Consider the following 21,688-nt stretch of genomic DNA (forward strand, 5'->3'; position numbering starts at 1 on the left):
TATAGGCTTCTGTAGGGCTGAACCTGGCTAGTTGATGTTTGTGCATTTGAATGTTTTAATTATATACCCAGGTTTTTCTCCTTTTTATTTTACCATTTGAATCATGTTAAATATTAGCCAATATCGGGAGCCACCGTCAGTAATACCCACATACATTTATAAAACAGTCACTTTAGTGTCAGTAAAAAAAATAATTGTAGCTTACATTTTGCATCCTTCTATTCTATTCTGTTTACCTTTCTTTCCTCTGTCACCTCTGTGTAGTTGTTGCTGAGGGTTGCTAGCATTAGTGGATCATATTAGGCTAACGTTGTGCAATAATTTGGGACATGTAGCATATTTGAATCATTCTGGAACTCAGTAGCAGGTTTAACCTGGAGCCTGGCGCACGGTTCACAACGACTGGACCATCGTTGTCCAACAGTTCCATGATTAGGACTAGACTATTGTTCAACCCTCATACACCTTCCATTAATTCATGGATTGAATTTGAATATGATAACTTTCAGGATAATTCAAACCATTGTATTTTTTATTCATCAATATATTTCATGCATAAAGGCTTTCCAAACCTGTTTTTTAATGATTTATACATACATTCCTAACCCTTAAAATTTGCCTACATAATCTACAAGATCAGAGAATTTTTTTATCTACCAGCTGGTGCTGAAACGGAGATGATTATGCATATATTGAGATGGCTTTCTTTCATTGATCCCTATATTTGGAACCCGTTCTCTAGATGTATTCTAGTCTGTCGTCAAAGTTCTAATTAAAGGTTCACCGTATTTAAAGGGATGGCTTAAGATAAATGTACAGAAAACCCTATTGAATGAAAAATCCTAGAGAAAATCTGTTGGCCAGCAAGTGGGAGGGTTTATTAGCTGTTTAATGAAATGCATTCAGCACGCACAAGGGAACCACGCCTGCAAAGAATGTTAGGCACCTTCATAAGGTAAGTCTGAATACCAACTACTGAGAAGTGCAGTAGGAAAGGCATGTGTAGGAAAGGGCGTACACTCCTAAGTCAGAATTGGGCCCCTAGGAGAATGGGTTCATAAGTGCTTTTTGCTTTGTAGGGTTCTCCATGACAGTGGAATACAACATGTCTAGTTAAAAACAGCATGTCTCCATCCAGGCCCCTACAACTACATTCATGTCCACATTCTCATTTTATATCCTTAAAACATCTACATTTAAAGTTAATATGCCTGATTACGTCACCTGAACAATCAAACCTTTCTAGTTACCATTGACAGATAAAATAAAAGCAAACTGGTGATAATATCATGCCCACTGACCCCAAAAATACAGAATTCCCCTCACAGGTATTCTAGATAATACCTCCAATGAATTGAAATGAACAGGTATTGTAGATATACCCTGCAATTAACAGGTATTGTAGATATACCCTGCAATTAACAGGTATTGTAGATATACCCTGCAATTAACAGGTATTGTAGATATACCCTGCAATGAATTGAAATGAGATGTTATGATTTAAGGGTGGTGATGGGAAGAGAGAAAAAGGTATATACACCAACTCCACTTCCGTTTATGAAGTCAGACACAATGCTGTTTCTGTGTCTAATGGTGAACTCTGATCCTCTGCATTGGTTTTCATATCAGCGGATTTGTTGCATCTTGTAGCCTTAATATGGCTTGGAGGTTTAGGGAAAGCCTGTTGCATAGCACATTTGGAGATAAACACTTAGTGTAGCAATGCACACACTGGTAAAAGGGATTAGACCAAATCACAAAAAATAAAATCTATGGTACATTTTGTGGTACTTTTAACAATACACAGCATTCCCAATGTAAACATGAGGACTGAACACATAGCATTGAAAATGCTACACAAAATGGCACCATATACACACAATGCAGGCTGAGTAGCTTGTTCTGGTTAAACGGGTAGGTAGGTATAATTGGTTACATTATTGTCACACTGTTATAGGAGAATGTAGTGCAAATGTATTTTACATCAGCTGCATGATCTTTATATCAAACACAGCACAGATATGCAAAATGTGTCCCTGCATTGGCTCAATGTTATGTTTGAGTTTGTGTAGACTGGAATAAATGCTGCTCCTGTTTTAGTGTTTAAGTCCTCCCCACCTCAAATACTGGATGAATATAATATTGATATATTGTCTTTTCTTACGTTACTAAGATTATATTTAGTCAAGACTGCTTGGCGCATCTGTTGGGTAAGGGATGTGTTGTTCATAAGTCTCTGGCTCTGTGCAGTGCCATTGGATGGGACAGTCCGAGCTGCCTCCAATGGCATACCCTCCTCCTCTGGGGTCATTAAATCTCCTCGACGTAATTGGCCGGGTACAGTCCCTCTCGGCCTGTATCCAGGCGACCTCGACACCAGCCTTGGTCATCTTCATCCTCAGTCTTGGTCAGTTCATCACCTGTGAAGAACATCTCCTTAATCAACTTGCATTCCATGCTCTTTCCATGACTGAACAACATTATGGTCAATAGTACATTTGGACATCTTTGTTGTTTCCTTTATCACATCCCTATTAGCAAAGATCAGGCAGGATGTGCATCATGTTGTTAGGAAGGCCCTACTAACACCCTCTAATATAGGGACAGTCAGAAGACGATTGCTAATGACTAGCAGGTGCCTGTAATTGGAGGAAGTAGAATGTGGCCATTATTGACTAACCACTACAATCTTCCTCTGGGAATAAAGTGACTTTGGAATGGAATGCACAGATAAGGCAGGTCATTTCCCGTGACCTCATCTCCACCCCCCTATCAAGTCAGCTTGGCCATAATAAGCCATCTGGCACTGATAGTTGAGGTAAACTGCACTGTTGGACTCAAATCATAGGGCCAAGAATAGGGTTAAACTGGAAATACATCGTAGCCCAATTAAGAGACATCAAAGATGGTGAAGTGTTGTCGTTGCTTACCAGCTTTGAAGGTGAGCTCATCTTGTTCCTGTCCGTCATAATCATACAGAGCACGCACCCGGACCCCAGAAGCGGTCCCGGTCCCAGCACCCCCTTTTCCGGCGCTGCTAGAGTCTTCCTCAAAGGAGTTTTCATTCCCACCCCCATTGGTCTCACCGCCTGAATGAGCTGCAGGCGCCTCATCATCGGACCAATCAGTGGAGTAGGCCTGGTTCTTTTCATAGCTGCTCACACTGCAACAGAAGGGTTAGGAAGATACATGGGTTTGATCGGGAGAATTTCATAGATAATACAAACATGACTACTGTAGACTAGAGCAACAGTAATTAACAGAGTAAATGAAACACATCTATATAATCAATATATATCCAGTTAATTAAATGGAGACTGTAAAAAAAGGCATGTTAGATCCCGCGTGTTTGATGACATTTAAATGGTTTGACTAGGGTAGGTCCCAGTGTGGCAGTAGATGGTATGTGGCAGTAGATGGTGTGTGTAGTGTTTGATCAGTGTTGTGGTCCTCTCACCTGCCACGGTCACCAGGCAGTGCCACATGATCAGCGCTGATGCTGATCAATTGAAGGAAGACAGAAAAAGAAATGGTATGGCATCATGGGAGATATTGATTAACCCTGGCATGTCATTTTGTGTGTATGTGTGTGTTTTTTGTCAGTAGCAGTTTCACCAGTGGAGTGATCCTCTCACCTGCCGCGGTCTCCAGGCGGTGCGACGTGGTCAGTGCTGGGGGTCGGTGGGGCCCCAGCCGGCTTCTGCACCTTCTCCCTCTTAACAACAGCAGCGGCATCTGGGTTATAGTCCTGGAAGGCAGAGCAGATGATAAATACGTCTACACTGAAGCAGAGACTCAGATCTGGCCAATGGCATTTAACTTTTCCTTTTTAAATCAGTCAGTAAATCAACAATCTTCCAACTGAAAGCCAATTTACTGAACAGGGTTATTAAAAATACATACTTGTATCTGGGGAAAAATGTCTATGAATAGCTGAACCTTTGTTAGCCTACATGTTGTTGTAAATATTCCTGAACAGACAACTATGTTGAAGTAATGCAGAGTACCACACAGTACCTCAAACATGGGCCAGTTCATATGCATGCCAGGGCCATGGTGGTTGCTGAACCACTGCAGGTCCTCCTGTGTGTTGGCAGCCAGGATGGTGCGCTCCAGTTCTCTGTATACCGTGCCATAGCTGGGGAGAAGACAGAGAGCACATTGTAACACGCAGAGAGAGAGGGGGCCTGTTTAAGGGACAATAATACAGTAGGGCTGCCAGTGCAAACTGTCCAGCGCTGATGGTACTGTATTCCTGGAGGGTTTCTAGTTGTTTATGAAGGGCCAGCACTCACAACAACAGAGTGGAATGGTTCAAAGACAAGGTCATTCGGGCCCATTCATAGCACGAAGTGAGGCTACACAGAATACAGACAACACATTTGCATTCAAATTGGAGTAGTGAGATATGAGATGGAGTCCCGACAGATGGCATTTTTCCACCAAAAGGTGGAGACAAAAACACAGAATAACTGACAGTCAAGCCCTACAGATGATGACATTTCCTGGGTGATATTGCAAAAAATGTAGGCGTAAGATGCTATAATGGACAATCAAATGGACGATTCGAATTCTTCCAAACACATACAAGTTACAAGTGATGTTTCTGCTTTTACTGCTGTCACTGAGACAAGCTGTCTGTATTTGCATGAGTGTGTTGGTGAAAGCTGAGGCCTGGGTTTGTAGTTGTTAGCATACCATAACCCTATGGTTGATTTATGGGTTATCACCAATACTGTCGTCCAAAAGGCCAGTGTACTTAGTACTCCATACCACACTATAAAAGCCTACACTCATCCTCCATACTAATCATAAACCAAGACCAAACACCCAGGAAACAGCTTGAATGAACTCCTTATTCCAATCACCATGGAACCTGGCTTTGTATCACACGCAATTTGATTCACAGCCAAGAATATGACAAGCATTCACTCTGACATGATGCAATTTGTCTGAAATGTAATTAACTGCATCATTGAGATTTATCTATTTGAAACTAACTGTAATGAAAGCGACAACATAAATCAAGCACATTGGGAGTAGATTTCCTCTGAATGTGATGTTTAAAATAATCCATAGACTCAACTAATAACTAAAAATAATGCAGCTAAGCACTTAAAGAGATTAATGCTGTAATTAAGGTATTTTGACTGTATTATCAACACGAATGTTGAATTGTTTTTCAAGGCAGATTTTCTGTTGTGTAGATGATACCAATTTCATTATACAATGCATTTGGAAAGTATTCAGACACCCTTGACTTTTTCCACATTTTGTTACGTTACAGCCTTATTCTAAAATGGATGAAATTGTTTTTTTCCCCTCATCCATCTATAGACAATACCCCATAATGACAAAGCAAAAACTGAAATATTAAATTTACATAAGTATTCAGACCCTTTACTCAGTACTTTGTTGAAGCACCTTTGGCAGTGATTACAGCCATTACCCAAGTCTTCTTGGGTATGACAGTACAAACCTGGCACACCTGTATTTGGGGAGTTTCTCCCATTCTTTTCTGCAGATCCTCTCAAGCTCTGTCAGGATGGATGGGGAGTGTCGCTGCACAGCTATTTTCAGGTCTCTCCAGAGATGTTCGATCGGGTTCATGTCCGGACTCTGGACATTCAGAAACTTCTCCCAAAGCCACTCCTGCGTTGTCTTGGCTGTGTGCTTAGGGCCGTTGTCCTGTTGGAAGGTGAACCTTGCTCCAGTCTGAAGTCCTGAGTGCTCTGGAGCAGGTTTTCATCAAGGACCTCTCTGTACTCTGCTCCATTCATATTTCCCTTGATCCTGACTAGTCTCCTAGTCCCTTCCACTGAAAAACATCCCCACAGCATGATGCTGCCACCACCATGCCTCATTGTAGGGATGGTCCTAGGTGTAGTCCAGGCCAAAGAGTTCAATCTTGGTTTCATCAGTCCAGAGAATCTTGTTTCTCATGGTCTGAGAGTCTTTAGGTAACTTTTTTCCAAGTGGGCTGTCATGTGCCTTCTACTGAGGGGTGGCTTCCGTCTGGCCAGTCTACCATAAAGGCCTGATTGGTGGAGTGCTGCAGAGATGTTTATCCTTCTGGAGCTCTGTCAGAGTGACCATTAGGTTCTTGGTCACCACCCTGACCAAGGCCCTTCTCCTCAGATTGCTCAGTTTGGCCGCGCGGCCAGCGCTAGTAAGTGTCTTGGTGTTTCCAAACTCCTTCCATTTAAGAATGATGGAGGCCACTGTGTTCTTAGGATCCTTCAATGTTGTAGAATTTACCACAGGTGGACTCCAATCAAGTTGTAGAAATATATCAATGATGATCAATGCAAACAGGATGCACCTGAGCTCAATTTCGGGTCTCATGGAAAAGGGTCAGAATACTTATGTAAATAAGGTATTTTTTGCAAAAATGTTCAAAAACCTGTTTTCGTTTCGTCATTATGGGGAATTGTGTGTAGATTGATGAGTAAAACATTAATTTAATCAATTTTAGAATAAGGCTGTAACGTAACAAAATGTTAAAAATGTGGAAAAAGGCAAGGGGTCTGAATACTTTCCGAATGCACTGTATGTACAACATCTGTACAAGCCTGGGTTAAAACACATGAGTATTTAAGTATTTGTCATTTAAATACTTATTTTCTGTTTATTTGAGTATTTTCAAATAATGTGGTCAAATCAGCTACTTGTATTTTAAAGTAATTTCAAATAACTTTCTATAAATAGCCAAGAAGATGTACTTCATGTATTTCCAAATACATTATTTCAAATACCCCTACGACTAAAGGGTTTTGAATGCATTGAGTAATTAAATATCTGCATTTGAAAATACACTTTCCTGTGTCTGAGTATTTCCAAATTCACGCCAATACTTTTCCGAGTGTATTTCCAAATACATTCCAATATTCAACCATGTTAATTTTCCAATAAAAAAAACATTTTTTTTTTTTACATCAAAATGTCTTTAAAAGTATTGAAATACCCTAAATAGTATTTAAACACAGGTCTGATCCTGTACCAACTGAAAAGTTTTCCTCAATAACCCTTTCATTCAAAGGCCATGTGGGAGGATAGGTTGATGTAGGTTATGTAATAAAGGATGGGCTGTAGTATGTATGGGACGATAGAGGATAACACCAGTCACTGACCTTTGGTTCTCAGTGAGATTGAGGTGGCGTTTAATGTCCAGCAGGATCTCTTTAAGGAAGGTGAGTCTCTTGACCTCATGCTGCTGGCACTGGTCAAACACTTGCTCCATGCTCTCCTGGTATGGGGGAGTGACCGCACTCAACTCCGACAGAGACTTCTCATACTTCTCCTTAGCCTAGGGGATGATAAGGACAGCATCAGCTCTGACAGATAATGATGTCATTTTGACGTCATTACAACTAGACGTTTTGCACTCTGGGTTGAATACCAAGCAACCTGCATCCGTACACCGTGGGTGTGTAAGCATCTCACTCTCCCTGGCCCAGAGTAATCTGCTCTTGTCATCACCAGGGCTCCGTGAATAGAGTCGGAGATCCACCCTGCTGGATTACGTCCTGTGTGTTCACCACTGTAATCTCACCGAGTCGTCTTAAATAGTCCTGCATTGATTCTGTTTTTCACAGCTTTATTTCACTTGAGCCACTAACAGAAACAGAAACTAATAATAATGATCAGTCTGTTTGAGATATGATGTACGTAGTATACTGCAATAGCACACGCACTCACCACAGTGTTAATACCACTACATATACAGTCGAAGTCGGATGTTTACATACACCTTAGCCAAATACATGTCAACTCAGTTTTTCACAATACCTGACATTTAAAAAGTAAATTTTTTAGGTCAGTTAGAATCACCATTTTATTTTAAGAATGTGAAATGTCAGAATAATAGTAGAGAGAATTATTTATTTCAGCTTTTATTTCTTTCATCACATTCCCAGTGGGTCAGAAGTTTACATACACTCAGTTAGTATTTGGTAGAATTGCCTTTAAATTGTTTCACTTGGGTCAAACATTTCAGGTAGCCTTCCACAAGCTTCCCATAATACATTGGGTGAATTTTGGCCCATGCCTCCTGACAGAGCTGGTGTAACTACGTCAGGTTTGTAGGACTCCTTGCTCGCACACGCTTTTTCAGGTCTGCCCGCAAATTTTCCATAGGATTGAGGTCAGGGCTTTGTGAGGGCCACTCCAATACCTTGACCTTGTTGTCCTTAAACCATTTTGCCACAACTTTGGAAGTATGCTTGGGGTCATTGTCCATTTGGAAGATCCATTTGCGACCAAGCTTTAACTTCCTGACTGATGTCTTGAGATGTTGCTTCAATATATCCCTCATGATCCCATCTATTTTGTGAAGTGCACCAGTCCCTCCTGCAGCAAAGCATGCCCACAACATGATGCTGCCACCCCCGTGCTTCACGGTTGGGATGGTGTTCTTTGGCTTGCAAGCCTCCCCCTTTTTCCTCCAAACATAACGATGGTCATTATGGCCAAACAGTTCTATTTTTGTTTAATCAGACCAAAGGGCATTTCTACAAAAAGTATGATCTTTGTCCCCATGTGCAGTTGCAAACCATAGTCTGTTTTTTTTATGGCGGTTTTAGAGCAGTGGCTTCTTCCTTGCTGAGCGGCCTTTCTGATTATGTCGATATAGGACTCGTTACTGTGCATTAGCGTAGCCTCTTCTCTAGCCTGTCAACTATGTGTCTGTCTATCCCTGTTCTCTCCTCTCTGCACAGACCATACAAACGCTCCACACCGCATGGCCGCGGCCACCCTAATCTGGTGGTCCCAGCGCGCACGACCCACGTGGAGTTCCAGGTCTCCGGTAGCCTCTGGAACTGCCGATCTGCGGCCAACAAGGCAGAGTTCATCTCAGCCTATGCCTCCCTCCAGTCCCTCGACTTCTTGGCACTGACGGAAACATGGATCACCACAGACAACACCGCTACTCCTACTGCTCTCTCTTCGTCCGCCCACGTGCTCGCACACCCCGAGAGCTTCTGGTCAGCGGGGTGGTGGCACCGGGATCCTCATCTCTCCCAAGTGGTCATTCTCTCTTTCTCCCTTACCCATCTGTCTATCGCCTCCTTTGAATTCCATGCTGTCACAGTTACCAGCCCTTTCAAGCTTAACATCCTTATCATTTATCGCCCTCCAGGTTCCCTCGGAGAGTTCATCAATGAGCTTGATGCCTTGATAAGCTCCTTTCCTGAGGACGGCTCACCTCTCACAGTTCTGGGCGACTTTAACCTCCCCACGTCTACCTTTGACTCATTCCTCTCTGCCTCCTTCTTTCCACTCCTCTCCTCTTTGACCTCACCCTCTCACCTTCCCCCCTACTCACAAGGCAGGCAATACGCTCGACCTCATCTTTACTAGATGCTGTTCTTCCACTAACCTCATTGCAACTCCCTCCAAGTCTCCGACCACTACCTTGTATCCTTTTCCCTCTCGCTCTCATCCAACACTTCCCACACTGCCCCTACTCGGATGGTATCGCGCCGTCCCAACCTTCGCTCTCTCTCCCCCGCTACTCTCTCCTCTTCCATCCATCATCTCTTCCCTCTGCTCAAACCTTCTCCAACCTATCTCCTGATTCTGCCTCCTCAACCCTCCTCTCCTCCCTTTCTGCATCCTTTGACTCTCTATGTCCCCTATCCTCCAGGCCGGCTCGGTCCTCCCCTCCCGCTCCGTGGCTCGACGACTCATTGCGAGCTCACAGAACAGGGCTCCGGGCAGCCGAGCGGAAATGGAGGAAAACTCGCCTCCCTGCGGACCTGGCATCCTTTCACTCCCTCCTCTCTACATTTTCCTCCTCTGTCTCTGCTGCTAAAGCCACTTTCTACCACTCTAAATTCCAAGCATCTGCCTCTAACCCTAGGAAGCTCTTTGCCACCTTCTCCTCCCTCTTGAATCCTCCTCCCCTCCCCCTCCCCTCTCTGCAGATGACTTCGTCAACCATTTTGAAAAGAAGGTCGACGACATCCGATCCTCGTTTGCTAAGTCAAACGACACCGCTGGTTCTGCTCACACTGCCCTACCCTGTGCTCTGACCTCTTTCTCCCCTCTCTCTCCAGATGACATCTCGCGTCTTGTGACGGCCGGCCGCCCAACAACCTGCCCGCTTGACCCTATCCCCTCCTCTCTTCTCCAGACCATCTCCGGTGACCTTCTCCCTTACCTCACCTCGCTCATCAACTCATCCCTGACCGCTGGCTACGTCCCTCCCGTCTTCAAGAGAGCGAGAGTTGCACCCTTCTGAAAAAACCTACACTCGATCCCTCCGATGTCAACAACTACAGACCAGTATCCCTTCTTTCTTTTCTCTCCAAAACTCTTGAACGTGCCGTCCTTGGCCAGCTCTCCCGCTATCTCTCTCAGAATGACCTTCTTGATCCAAATCAGTCAGGTTTCAAGACTAGTCATTCAACTGAGACTGCTCTTCTCTGTATCACGGAGGCACTCCGCACTGCTAAAGCTAACTCTCTCTCCTCTGCTCTCATCCTTCTAGACCTATCGGCTGCCTTCGATACTGTGAACCATCAGATCCTCCTCTCCACCCTCTCCGAGTTGGGCATCTCCGGCGCGGCCCACGCTTGGATTGCGTCCTACCTGACAGGTCGCTCCTACCAGGTGGCGTGGCGAGAATCTGTCTCCTCACCACGCGCTCTCACCACTGGTGTCCCCCAGGGCTCTGTTCTAGGCCCTCTCCTATTCTCGCTATACACCAAGTCACTTGGCTCTGTCATAACCTCACATGGTCTCTCCTATCATTGCTATGCAGACGACACACAATTAATCTTCTCCTTTCCCCCCTCTGATGACCAGGTGGCGAATCGCATCTCTGCATGTCTGGCAGACATATCAGTGTGGATGACGGATCACCACCTCAAGCTGAACCTCGGCAAGACGGAGCTGCTCTTCCTCCCGGGGAAGGACTGCCCGTTCCATGATCTCGCCATCACGGTTGACAACTCCATCGTGTCCTCCTCCCAGAGCGCTAAGAACCTTGGCGTGATCCTGGACAACACCCTGTCGTTCTCAACTAACAACAAGGCGGTGGCCCGTTCCTGTAGGTTCATGCTCTACAACATCCGCAGAGTACGACCCTGCCTCAGAACAGGAAGCGGCGCAGGTCCTAATCCAGGCACTTGTCATCTCCCGTCTGGATTACTGCAACTCGCTGTTGGCTGGGCTCCCTGCCTGTGCCATTAAACCCCTACAACTCATCCAGAACGCCGCAGCCCGTCTGGTGTTCAACCTTCCCAAGTTCTCTCACGTCACCCCGCTCCTCCGCTCTCTCCACTGGCTTCCAGTTGAAGCTCGCATCCGCTACAAGACCATGGTGCTTGCCTACGGAGCTGTGAGGGGAACGGCACCTCAGTACCTCCAGGCTCTGATCAGGCCCTACACCCAAACAAGGGCACTGCGTTCATCCACCTCTGGCCTGCTCGCCTCCCTACCACTGAGGAAGTACAGTTCCCGCTCAGCCCAGTCAAAACTGTTCGCTGCTCTGGCCCCCCAATGGTGGAACAAACTCCCTCACGACGCCAGGACAGCGGAGTCAATCACCACCTTCCGGAGACACCTGAAACCCCACCTCTTTAAGGAATACCTAGGATAGGATAAAGTAATCCTTCTCACCCCCCCTTAAAAGACTTAGATGCACTATTGTAAAGTGGCTGTTCCACTGGATGTCATAAGGTGAAAGCACCAATTTGTAAGTCGCTCTGGATAAGAGCGTCTGCTAAATGACTTAAATGTAATGTTAAATGTAATGTAGATACTTTTGTACATGTTTCCTCCAGCATCTTCACAAGGTCCTTTGCTGTTGTTCTGGGATTGAGTTGCACTTTTCGCACCAAAGTACGTTCATCTCTAGGAGACAGAGTGCGTCTCCTTCCTGAGCGGTATCACGGATGGGTGGTCTCATGGTGTTTATACTTGCGTACTATTGTTTGTACAGATGAACGTGGTACCTTCAGGCGTTTGGAAATTGCTCCCAAGGATGAACCAGACTTGTGGAGGTCTACAATTTTCTTTCTGAGGTCTTGGCTGCTTTCTTTTGATTTGCCCATGATTTCAAGCAAAGAGGCACTTGGTTTGAAGGTAGGCCTTGAAATACATCCACAGATAAACCTCCACAGGTACACCTCCAATTAGCCTATCAGAAGCTTCTAAAGCCATGACATAATTTCTGGAATATTCCAAGCTGTTTAAAAGGCACAGTCAACTTAGTGTATGTAAACTTCTGACCCACTGGATTTGTGATACAGTGAATTATAAGTGAAATAATCTGTCTGTAAACAATTGTTGGAAAAAGTATTAACAAGAAATTTGTGGAGTGGTTGAAAAACGAGTTGTAATGACTCCAACCTAAGTGTATATAAACTTCCGACTTCAACTGTATTTTAAAACTGTTGTAATGACATTAGTCAAAATGGAATTGTCACCTGTTTGGTCGTGGTTGTCTCACCTAGCTATCTTAAGGTGAATGCACCAACTGTAAGTCGCTCTGGATAAGACCGTTTGCTAAATGACTAAAATGTTCATGTAAATGTTTGTCCTGACTGTCCACGAGAATCCAAATAGGTCACATCAGGTTTGCAACGAATAACTTCAATCAGATCCCCTTTCACCTGTAGAGGGGGAAGGAAAGAACTAGTGGGGATGAACAACTCATGTCTTGTTGTAAATCAAAGGAGAAGATCACTAAAGGAATGTGCTTTGTCTCAACAGACCTTTTTCCAGCTGAAACTCGAATACGTTGAAAAGCGAATACTGGAAAAATATTTCTAATGTAGAATGTGGGGAATGGTCAGAGGCGATCTATAGAACACTAATGTCATTTTTTTTGTTATTTTGTGATGTCATTAAAAATATTATAAAGGAAATACTGTAACTTGGAAAGTATACCCACCCAAGTTCCCATACTATGCGTTGTGCATGTAATAGGAAAAATGATGAAAGTGTTTGTTAAGAGAGGGAAGTGATGTGAAGAGCTATAAGAGATAATTGTTTTCCATAACGTTGCACTGTGAGTAGTCACCGCCCCGAAGTGAGGCCAGAGAGTGTGTCAGCCTACCCGAACTACCCCTTTCGAGCAAAAGGTATAAATTATGGGTTAAGAACACATTAGACCAGAAAAAGTGTGAAGCGCGCAGCTGCACATTTAAAATGGGTTGAACTTTGAATCTCAACATGAGGTGGAGAAGATAAACTCCCCTCCCTGACAATCACTGGTACGGCTGATTAGCTGACCGAAGTAAAGCATCTTCGAAAGCGAATTTAAGTAGGACCATCCTGTTACTCTGCTCAAGCTATCACATTACTCTACTCTCATCACCCTACTGGGTAACCATCGATACGGTTGGCTAGCCTATCTTCAAAGAAGCATCTTCAAGAGGGAATGGAAGGAAAGTCAACTCTGTAGTTCTGTTCAGCACTACATGACAAGTCACCGGATACGAAAAACTACAAAACCGGATACGAAAAACTACAAAGAAGGACAACAGTAGAATCAAATCAAATCAAAATCAAATCAAATGTATTTATATAGCCCTTCGTACATCAGCTGATATCTCAAAGTGCTGTACAGAAACCCAGCCTAAAACTCCAAACAGCAAGCAATGCAGGTAAAACAGAAGACTTGTTCAAACCATTTCAGACAATCAGAGCCTTACAAGAGTGCTGTGAAAGGGCCAACCCCCCTTTCCAAGGCTGTCCTGTTCACCGAGAGAACCCCGGCGGACCCAGGCATTTCACGTAAGTACATTCATGATTTCTTACTCAAAGCGGGCGGCAGTTCGTGTGCAAAGTATATGGTTACTGTAGGTGAAAGTTATTTCTGAACGTACCAATGTTAAGTGTCTCTGTGCCTCTCTCTCACCCTCTCCATCTCTTCTTTAACAAGCAGCCATGTTGTTATCATTCCGCTAGGGACCTGTTTTCAACGTATTAAGTCCCCAGTCAATAACCAGTGTTTATCCTGTGTTCCCATTTAATTAGCTAGTAAATAAAAAATTAAACCAATTTGTGTAGTACTGAATCATAAGTAAGGCTCATGTTTTTGCAGATGCCAGGAGGTTACGACTGTTCAGAATGATGATATGATACAAGTTTATGATTAATAAGTTGACTGTTTATAGATGTGATAGGTAAAAACCTTTTAGGGTTTAATTCGGGAGATGGTAAATCTTTAAAGAACCGCTCTCTTGGTGTCCCAGATCCTAATGAGTTAATTGTTACATTATTCATTTAACTGGTTAACAATTAAACATAGTTAGTTAATTAGATTAATAACAATCTTCAGATTAATATTAAAGTCATGACATGTTTGATATGCAAAACGTCAAATTCTATGGCGTAAAGTCTTACATTTTCATACATTTGTACAAAAAAGGTAGTCATGTCCTTTTTTCCATTTGTCGGGCCTCTGTCTCACCTTCTGCATGTCATGTTTGCACTTGTCTGTTTTCTCGTGGAGTTTCTTCTGCTGATCAGTTGTGACGGAGGCCTGTGTCTTCCCGTCTGCCTCTCGGGTGGCGGCCAGTTTCTCCTCCTTACACGCCATGTGGTATGTTTTCTTAGCAGTCTCCATCTGTGGAAGCACGTATACAATCTTAGTATCTCTATAGATACATTGTTAAATACTAATACATTTAAGCATGCAGGTGACTTAATTTAGTTATTGTTGAAAGGGCAATGTTCTTATCTGATGGTCAGCTTGGATGAGTGACTCAGCAAGACTCATTATACTAAACAAAACAGAACTAACACATAAACACCTGTAGCTATAGTACCTAGCTATTTGGCAGAGCAGCTTGTGTGCTGACTCAGATGTAGCTCAAATGACAAATGTTTTAAAGATGGCCTAAACACTACTTAGGCTAGCACAGACTTGAATATGTTCCGGGATTCTTCTGATGACATTGAGGAGTACACCACATTTATCAATAAGTGCGTCGAGGATGTCGTTCCCACAGTGACTGTACGTACATACTCCAACCAGAAGCCATGGATTACAGGCAACATTCACACTGAGCTAAAGGGTAAAGGAGCAGGAGGCTAACCTGGAAGCTTATAAGAAATCCTGCTTTGCCCTCCAACAAACCATCAAACAGGCAAAGCATCAATACAGGACTAAAATCGAATCGTACTACACCGGCTCCGACACTCGTCGGATTTGGCAGGGCTTGCAAACTATAACAGACCACAAAGGGAAGCACAGCCGAGAGCTGCCCAGTGACATGAGCTTACCAGACGAGCTAAATAACTTCTATGTTCACTTCAAGGCAAGTAACACTGAAACATGCATGAGAGCATCAGCTGTTCCGGACGACTGTGTGATCACGCTCTCCGTAGCCGATGTGAGTAAGAGCTTTAAACAGGTCAACATTCACAAGGCCGCAGGGCCAGACGGATTACCAGGATGTGTACTCCGAGCATGCGCAGACCAACTGTCAAGTGTCTTCACAGACATTTTCAACCTGTCCCTGTCTAAGTCTGTAATACCAACATGTCTCAAGCAAACCACCATAGTTCCTGTGCCCAAGAACACTTGGGTACAGGGAGGAGGTGAGGGCACTCAGAGTGTGGTGTCAGGAAAACAACCTCTCACTCAACGTCAACAAAATAAGATGATGATCGTGGACTTCATGAAACAGCAGAGGGAGCATCTCCCTATCCACATCGAAGGGACAGCAGTGGAAGGTGGAAAGTTTTACGTTCCTCTGTGTACACATCACAGACAAACTGAAATGGTCCACCCACACAGACAGTGTTTTAAAAAAAACATGTTTTAACCTTTATTTAACCAGGCAAGTCGGTTAAGAACAAATTCTTATTTTCAATGACGGCCTAGGAACAGTGGGTTAACTGCCTGTTCATGGGCAGAACGACAGATTTGTACCTTGTCAGCTTGGGGGTTTGAACTTGCAAACTTCCGGTTACTAGTCCAACGCTCTAACCACTAGGCTACCCTGCCGCCCCAGTGTGGTGAAGAAGGTGCAACAGGAGGCTGAAGAAATTTGCCTCTTCACCCAAAACCTTGATATACTTTTACAGATGCACAATCGAGAGCATCGTGTCGGGCTGGTACGGAAACTGCACCCCCCTCAACTACAAGGCTCTCCAGAGGGTGGTGCGGTCTGCACAACGCATCACTGGGGACAAACTACCTGTCCTCCATGACACCTACAGCACTCGATGTCACAGGAAGTCCAAAAAGATCATCATGGACAACAACCACCCAAGCCACTGCCTGTTCACACCGCTACCATCCAGAAGGCGAGGTCAGTACAGGTGCATCAAAGCTGGGACCGAGAGACTGAAAAACAGCTTCTATCTCAAGGCCATCAGACTGCTAAACAGCAATCACTAACTGAGAGAGGCTGCTGCCTACATTGAGACACAATCACTGGCCACTTTAATAAATGGATCACTAGTCACTTTAAACAATGCCACTTTAAATAAAGGCACATTAATAATGTTTACATATCTTACATTACTCATATCATATGTATGTATATACGTATTTTGTTGCACCTTGCCTATGCCACTCGGCCATCGCTCATCCATATATTTATATGTACATATTTTCATTCACCCCTTTAGATTAGTGTATATTAGGTAGTTGTTGGGAAATTGTTTGATTACTTGTTAGATATTACAGCACTGTCGGAACTAGAAGCACAAGTATTTCACTACACTCGCATTAACATCTGCTAACCATGTGTATGTAACCAATAAAATTTGATTGGATTTGGATTTGGTAACCTTCCTAAATGACTACCGACCCATAGCACTCACCTCTGGAGCCATGAAATGCTTAGAAAGGCTGGTAATGGCTCACATCAACACCATTATCCCAGAAACCCTAGACCCACTCCAATTTGCATACCGCTCAAACAGATCCAAAGATGATTCAATCTCTATTGCACTCCACCCCTCCCTTTCACACCTGGACAAAAGGAACACCTATGTGAGAATGCTATTCATACAGTTCAGCGTTCAACACCATAGTGCCCTCAAAGCTCATCACTAAGCTAAGGACTGGGACTAAACACCTCCCTCTCAAACTGGATCCTGGACTTCCTGACTGGCCACCCCCAGGTGGTAAGGGTAGGTAACAACACATCCGCCACGCTGATCCTCAACACAGGGCCCCTCAGGGGTGCGAGCTAAGTCCCCTCCTGTACTCCCTGTTCACTCATGACGGCACGGCCAGGCCTGACTCCAACACCATCATTAAGTTTGCTGATTTGTATTTATTTATTTAACCTTTATTTAACTAGGCAAGTCAGTTAAGAACAAATTCTTATTTTCAATGACGGCCTAGGAACAGTGGGTTAACTGCCTGTTCAGGGGCAGAACGACAGATTTGTACCTTGTCAGCTCGGGGGTTTGAACTTGCAACCTTCCGGTTATTAGTCCAATGCTCTAACCACTAGGCTACCCTGACGCAACAGCCTGATCACTGACAACGATGAGACAGCCTATAGGGAGGTCAGATACCTGGCCATGTGGTGCAAGGACAACAACCACTCCCTCAACGTGATCAAGTCAAAGGAGATGATTGTGGACTACAGGAAAAGGAGGACCGAGCACACCCCCATTCTCATTGACGGGGCTGTAGTGGAGCAGGTTGAAAGCTTCAAGTTCGTTGGTGTCCACATCACCAACAAACTAACATGGTCCAAGCACACCAAGACAGTCGTAAAGAGGGCACGACAAAACCTATTCAGGAGACTGAAAAGATTTGGCATGGGTCCTCAGATCCTCAAAAGGTTTTACAGCTGCACCATCGAGAGCATCTATATGTTATTCTTATCTCTTACTTATTTTTGGGGTATTTTCTGAAAACTGCATCGTTGGTTAAGGGCTTGTAAGTATCCATTTCACTGTTGTATTCGACGCATGTGACAAATAAAATATGCTTTGATTTGATTTGACTCCAGCGAGTCCCAGTCCAATGACAGCTGTGTAATGTGTGCGTCACCCATCCTACTCCCATGCAGTACCTTTGCAGCCAGACAGACTGATGCACAGCCAAATAGACTAATCAACCAGTTGTAGTCACAGAGGTCAGTCATGAAGACAGCCAAATAGCTACCCACATTCATACATTCACTGTATTGTACACTTTGTATTTAATAATAAAGTGGTTTTCCAAATCACTCTAAAAGTAACTGATATTCATGTTAGCCATGTAAGTACACATGATGTTGCAATAAGGAGGATACAACAGATCCCCTTCCCTAAAACTTCCTGTCCACTTACCTCTTTGAGCTTCTTGGCCCATGGTTTCTGGGCCTTCTTGAAGCCCTCGTCGGCCTCTTTGGCCTCCTTGAAGCCTCCGATCATCTGCTTGTGGTAGGCCTCCTTCTGCCAGTTCTTGACCTTCTCCAGGTCTTCGTTGAGCAGGCCGTTCTTCACCTCCTGGTGCAGCTCACTCACCTTCTCAGCCTCGGTCATCACACCCAGCCACGCCCTCTCCACGGTGCCATACTGGGGTCCTGGGGTTAGAGAATACAGGGGGACATTCAATCAAAACATATAGGTGTCAGAAAAAATGATTGAAAATGTGAACGTGACCAACTCAGTGGCCTTGTGGTCAGAGTGTCCGCCCTGAGGTTGAAAGGTTGGAAGTTTGATCCCCAACCGAGTCATACCAAAGACTGAAGAAATGGGATCCAATGCATCTCTGTTTGGCCTTTAGTATTAAGGAGATAATTGGGGGTAAGGCCCTGCGATAGACTAGCGTCCTTTCCAGGGGGTGTACTTGTACATCAAGCCGTCTCACGCTACTTGTACATCAAGCTGTCTCACGCTCCTGCTCTTATGAGCCATTCCAGTTTGCACAAGTTAAGCCTCCTCATCTTACAGAAAACACTCACAATACAATCGGGACAGGTGGAGCTGAGCAGTGAGTTAAATCAAAGGAATTTAACTTCTTGCGTCGAGCCATCCCGGATCCGGTATCGTGACTACAGCCTCAAGCTCATTACCATAACGCAACGTTAACTATTCATGAAAATCGCAAATGAAATGAAATGAATCTATTTGCTCTCAGGCTTAGCCTTTTGTTAACAACACTGTCATCTCAGATTTTAAAAATATGCTTCTCAACCATTGCAAAACAAGCATTTGTGTAACAGTATTGATGGCTAACGTACCATTTAGCGTTAGCATTCAGCATGCAACATTTTCCACAAAAACCATAAAAGCATTCAAATAAAATAATTTACCTTTGAAGAACTTCAGATGTTTTCAATGAGGAGACTCTGTTAGATAGCAAATGTTCCGTTTTTACAAAAAATATTATTTGTGTCGACTAATCGCTCCGTTTTGTTCATCGCGTTTGGGTAAGAAAAAAATAATAATAATAAGTCATTAAAACGCAAACTTTTTTCCAAATTAACTCCATAATATCGACAGAAACATGGCAAACCGATGTTTAGAATCAATCCTCAAGGTGTTTTTCACATATCTATCGACGATAAAATCCATCGTGGCATTTTACTTTCTGTTCTGAAGAAATGGAACGCGCATGGACCTACAGATTACGCACACAGGACACTGGGCGGGACACCAGGTAAATGTAGTCTATTATGGTCAATCTTCCAATGATATGCCTACAAACACGTCACAATGCTGCAGACACCTCGGGGAATGAGCGCGGGCTCATTCCTGGCGCATTCACAGCCATATAAGGAGACATTGGAACACAGCGCCTTCAGAATCTGGGGCATTTCCTGTATGAAACTTCATCTTGGTTTCGCCTGTTGCATTAGTTCTGGGGCACTCACAAATAATATCTTTGCAGTTTTGGAGACGTCAGAGTTGTGTCTTTCCAAGGCTGTCAATTCAATGCATAGTCGAGCATCTTTTCGTGACAAAATATTGCGCTTAAAACGGGCACGTCTTTTTATCCAATAATGACACAGCGCCCCCATAGGTTCAACAGGTTAACATGGGATGAAGACCTCAAAACAGACACCAAACAGACAATCCCAATACTGGCCTTTCTCGATCAGCTGTCTCCATCTCTTGGACCAGGCGGTCAGCTGGTCACCATAGGCCTTCTCAATCTTGGCACGTTCCTGAAGGCAGCCCATGAGGTCATTGCAGAGCCGGTGGCCGTCGTCAATCCGCTTAACGGCGCGCTTGTAGTTTCCCACCTGAGAATGGTCAGAGGAGGGTAGACATATGAGGTACAAGAGCAAAACACAAGGCTTCCCTACATATCAATGATTGAAGACGAGGATGCAGTCAAGTGCAATACTCAATATGCCAAATCTCTAAGAGCACTAAAATATCTTTAGGTGGAAATAACTAATCTGACGGGCCAACATAAACTGTAAAATAAGAGAGAGAGAGAGAGAGAGAGAGAGAGAGAGTCAAATAAGAAATGGAGATAAAATAGATCAAATAAATTGTTTAACTGTGGTGTAGTGACGGAAATGATAAATGATCTACTAATACCCTGGAGTAACAATAAAGAATCACCTGTACTCACTTTCATCATTCTCATACCACCTTAAGAGATGCCACCTTAACACAGGCATTGCAGTGCCTGCAGGGGGCATAAGCTCCTGGTGCATGACATAGGGAGGTGGGGGGGCGGCTCATGCCTGTGCATGTGTAGTTATGCAATGGCAGCGGCTTTGTGTGTGTGGCCATCGCTGTGACTTTTTCCACATTTTGTTAAGTTACTCTAAAACGAATAAAATATAATACAGTACCTTGCAAAAGTATTCAGCCCCCTTGGGTTTTTCCTATTTTGTTGCATTACAACCTGTAATTTAAATAGATTTTTATTTGGATTTCAAGTAATGGACATACACAAAATAGTCCAAATCGGTGAAGTGAAATGACAAAAATAACTTGTTTAATTTTTTTCATTTTTTAAAGTAAAAATGGAAAAGTGGTGCATGCATATGTATTCACCCCCTTTGCTATGAAACAAGATCTGGTGCAACCAATTACCTTCAGAAGTCACATAATTAGTTAAATAAAGTCCACCTGTGAGATTGGAGTATCTGTCCATAGGAACACTTTAAGCCATACACTCCACAGAGCTGGGCTTTACAGAAGAGTGGCCAGAAAAAAAGCCATTGCTTAAAGAAAACAATAAGCAAACACGTTTGGTGTTTGCCAAAAGGCATGTGGGAGACTCCCCAAACATATGGAAGAAGGTACTCTGGTCAGATTGCGCAAACCCAACACCTCTCATCACCCCGAGAAGACCATCCCCACAGTGAAGCATGGTGGTGGCAGCATCATGCGGTGGGGATGTTTTTCTATCGGCAGGGACAGAGAAACTGGTCAGAATTGAAGGAATGATGGATGGCACTAAATACAGGGAAATTCTTGAGGAAAACCTGTTTCAGATTTCCAGAGATTTGAGACTGGGACGGAGGTTCACCTTCCAGCAAGACAATGACCCTAAGCATACTGCTAAAGCAACACTCGATGGGGAAACATTTAAATGTCTTGGAATGGCCAGGTCAAAGCCCAGACCTCAATCCAATTGAGAATCTGTGGTATGATGTAAAGATTGCTGTACACCAGTGGAACCCATCCAACTTGAAGGAGCTGGAGCAGTTTTGCCTTGAAGAATGGGCAAGAATCCCAGTGGCTAGATGTGCCAAGCTTATAGAGACATGCCCAAGAGACTTGCAGCTGTAATTGCTGCAAAAAGGTG

General features: G+C 43.9%; 1 protein-coding gene across 3 annotated transcripts in view; it reads right to left on the bottom strand.

Moving 5' to 3' along the window:
• Positions 1–854: 854 nt before the first annotated feature.
• The window catches only part of LOC115102310 (protein kinase C and casein kinase substrate in neurons protein 1-like), a 60,909-nt gene continuing 40,075 nt past the window's right edge, over positions 855–21,688 (bottom strand). For 2 of the 3 annotated variants that reach the window (XM_029622130.2, XM_029622132.2), the window contains 9 exons: positions 20,006–20,162; positions 18,262–18,497; positions 14,426–14,581; positions 7,131–7,306; positions 4,018–4,138; positions 3,636–3,748; positions 3,458–3,499; positions 2,931–3,163; positions 855–2,420 (listed from right to left, as the gene is read on the bottom strand). In XM_029622130.2, coding sequence (XP_029477990.2) covers positions 2,311–2,420; positions 2,931–3,163; positions 3,458–3,499; positions 3,636–3,748; positions 4,018–4,138; positions 7,131–7,306; positions 14,426–14,581; positions 18,262–18,497; positions 20,006–20,162 — 1,344 coding nt within the window. In that variant the 3' untranslated portion in view covers positions 855–2,310. The remainder of the gene's footprint in view (positions 2,421–2,930; positions 3,164–3,457; positions 3,500–3,635; positions 3,749–4,017; positions 4,139–7,130; positions 7,307–14,425; positions 14,582–18,261; positions 18,498–20,005; positions 20,163–21,688) is intronic. The other variant, XM_029622133.2, reaches the window with a different exon arrangement.

This window comes from Oncorhynchus nerka, linkage group LG20, assembly GCF_034236695.1.
Source record: "Oncorhynchus nerka isolate Pitt River linkage group LG20, Oner_Uvic_2.0, whole genome shotgun sequence".
NCBI classification, from domain to species: Eukaryota; Metazoa; Chordata; class Actinopteri; order Salmoniformes; family Salmonidae; genus Oncorhynchus; species Oncorhynchus nerka.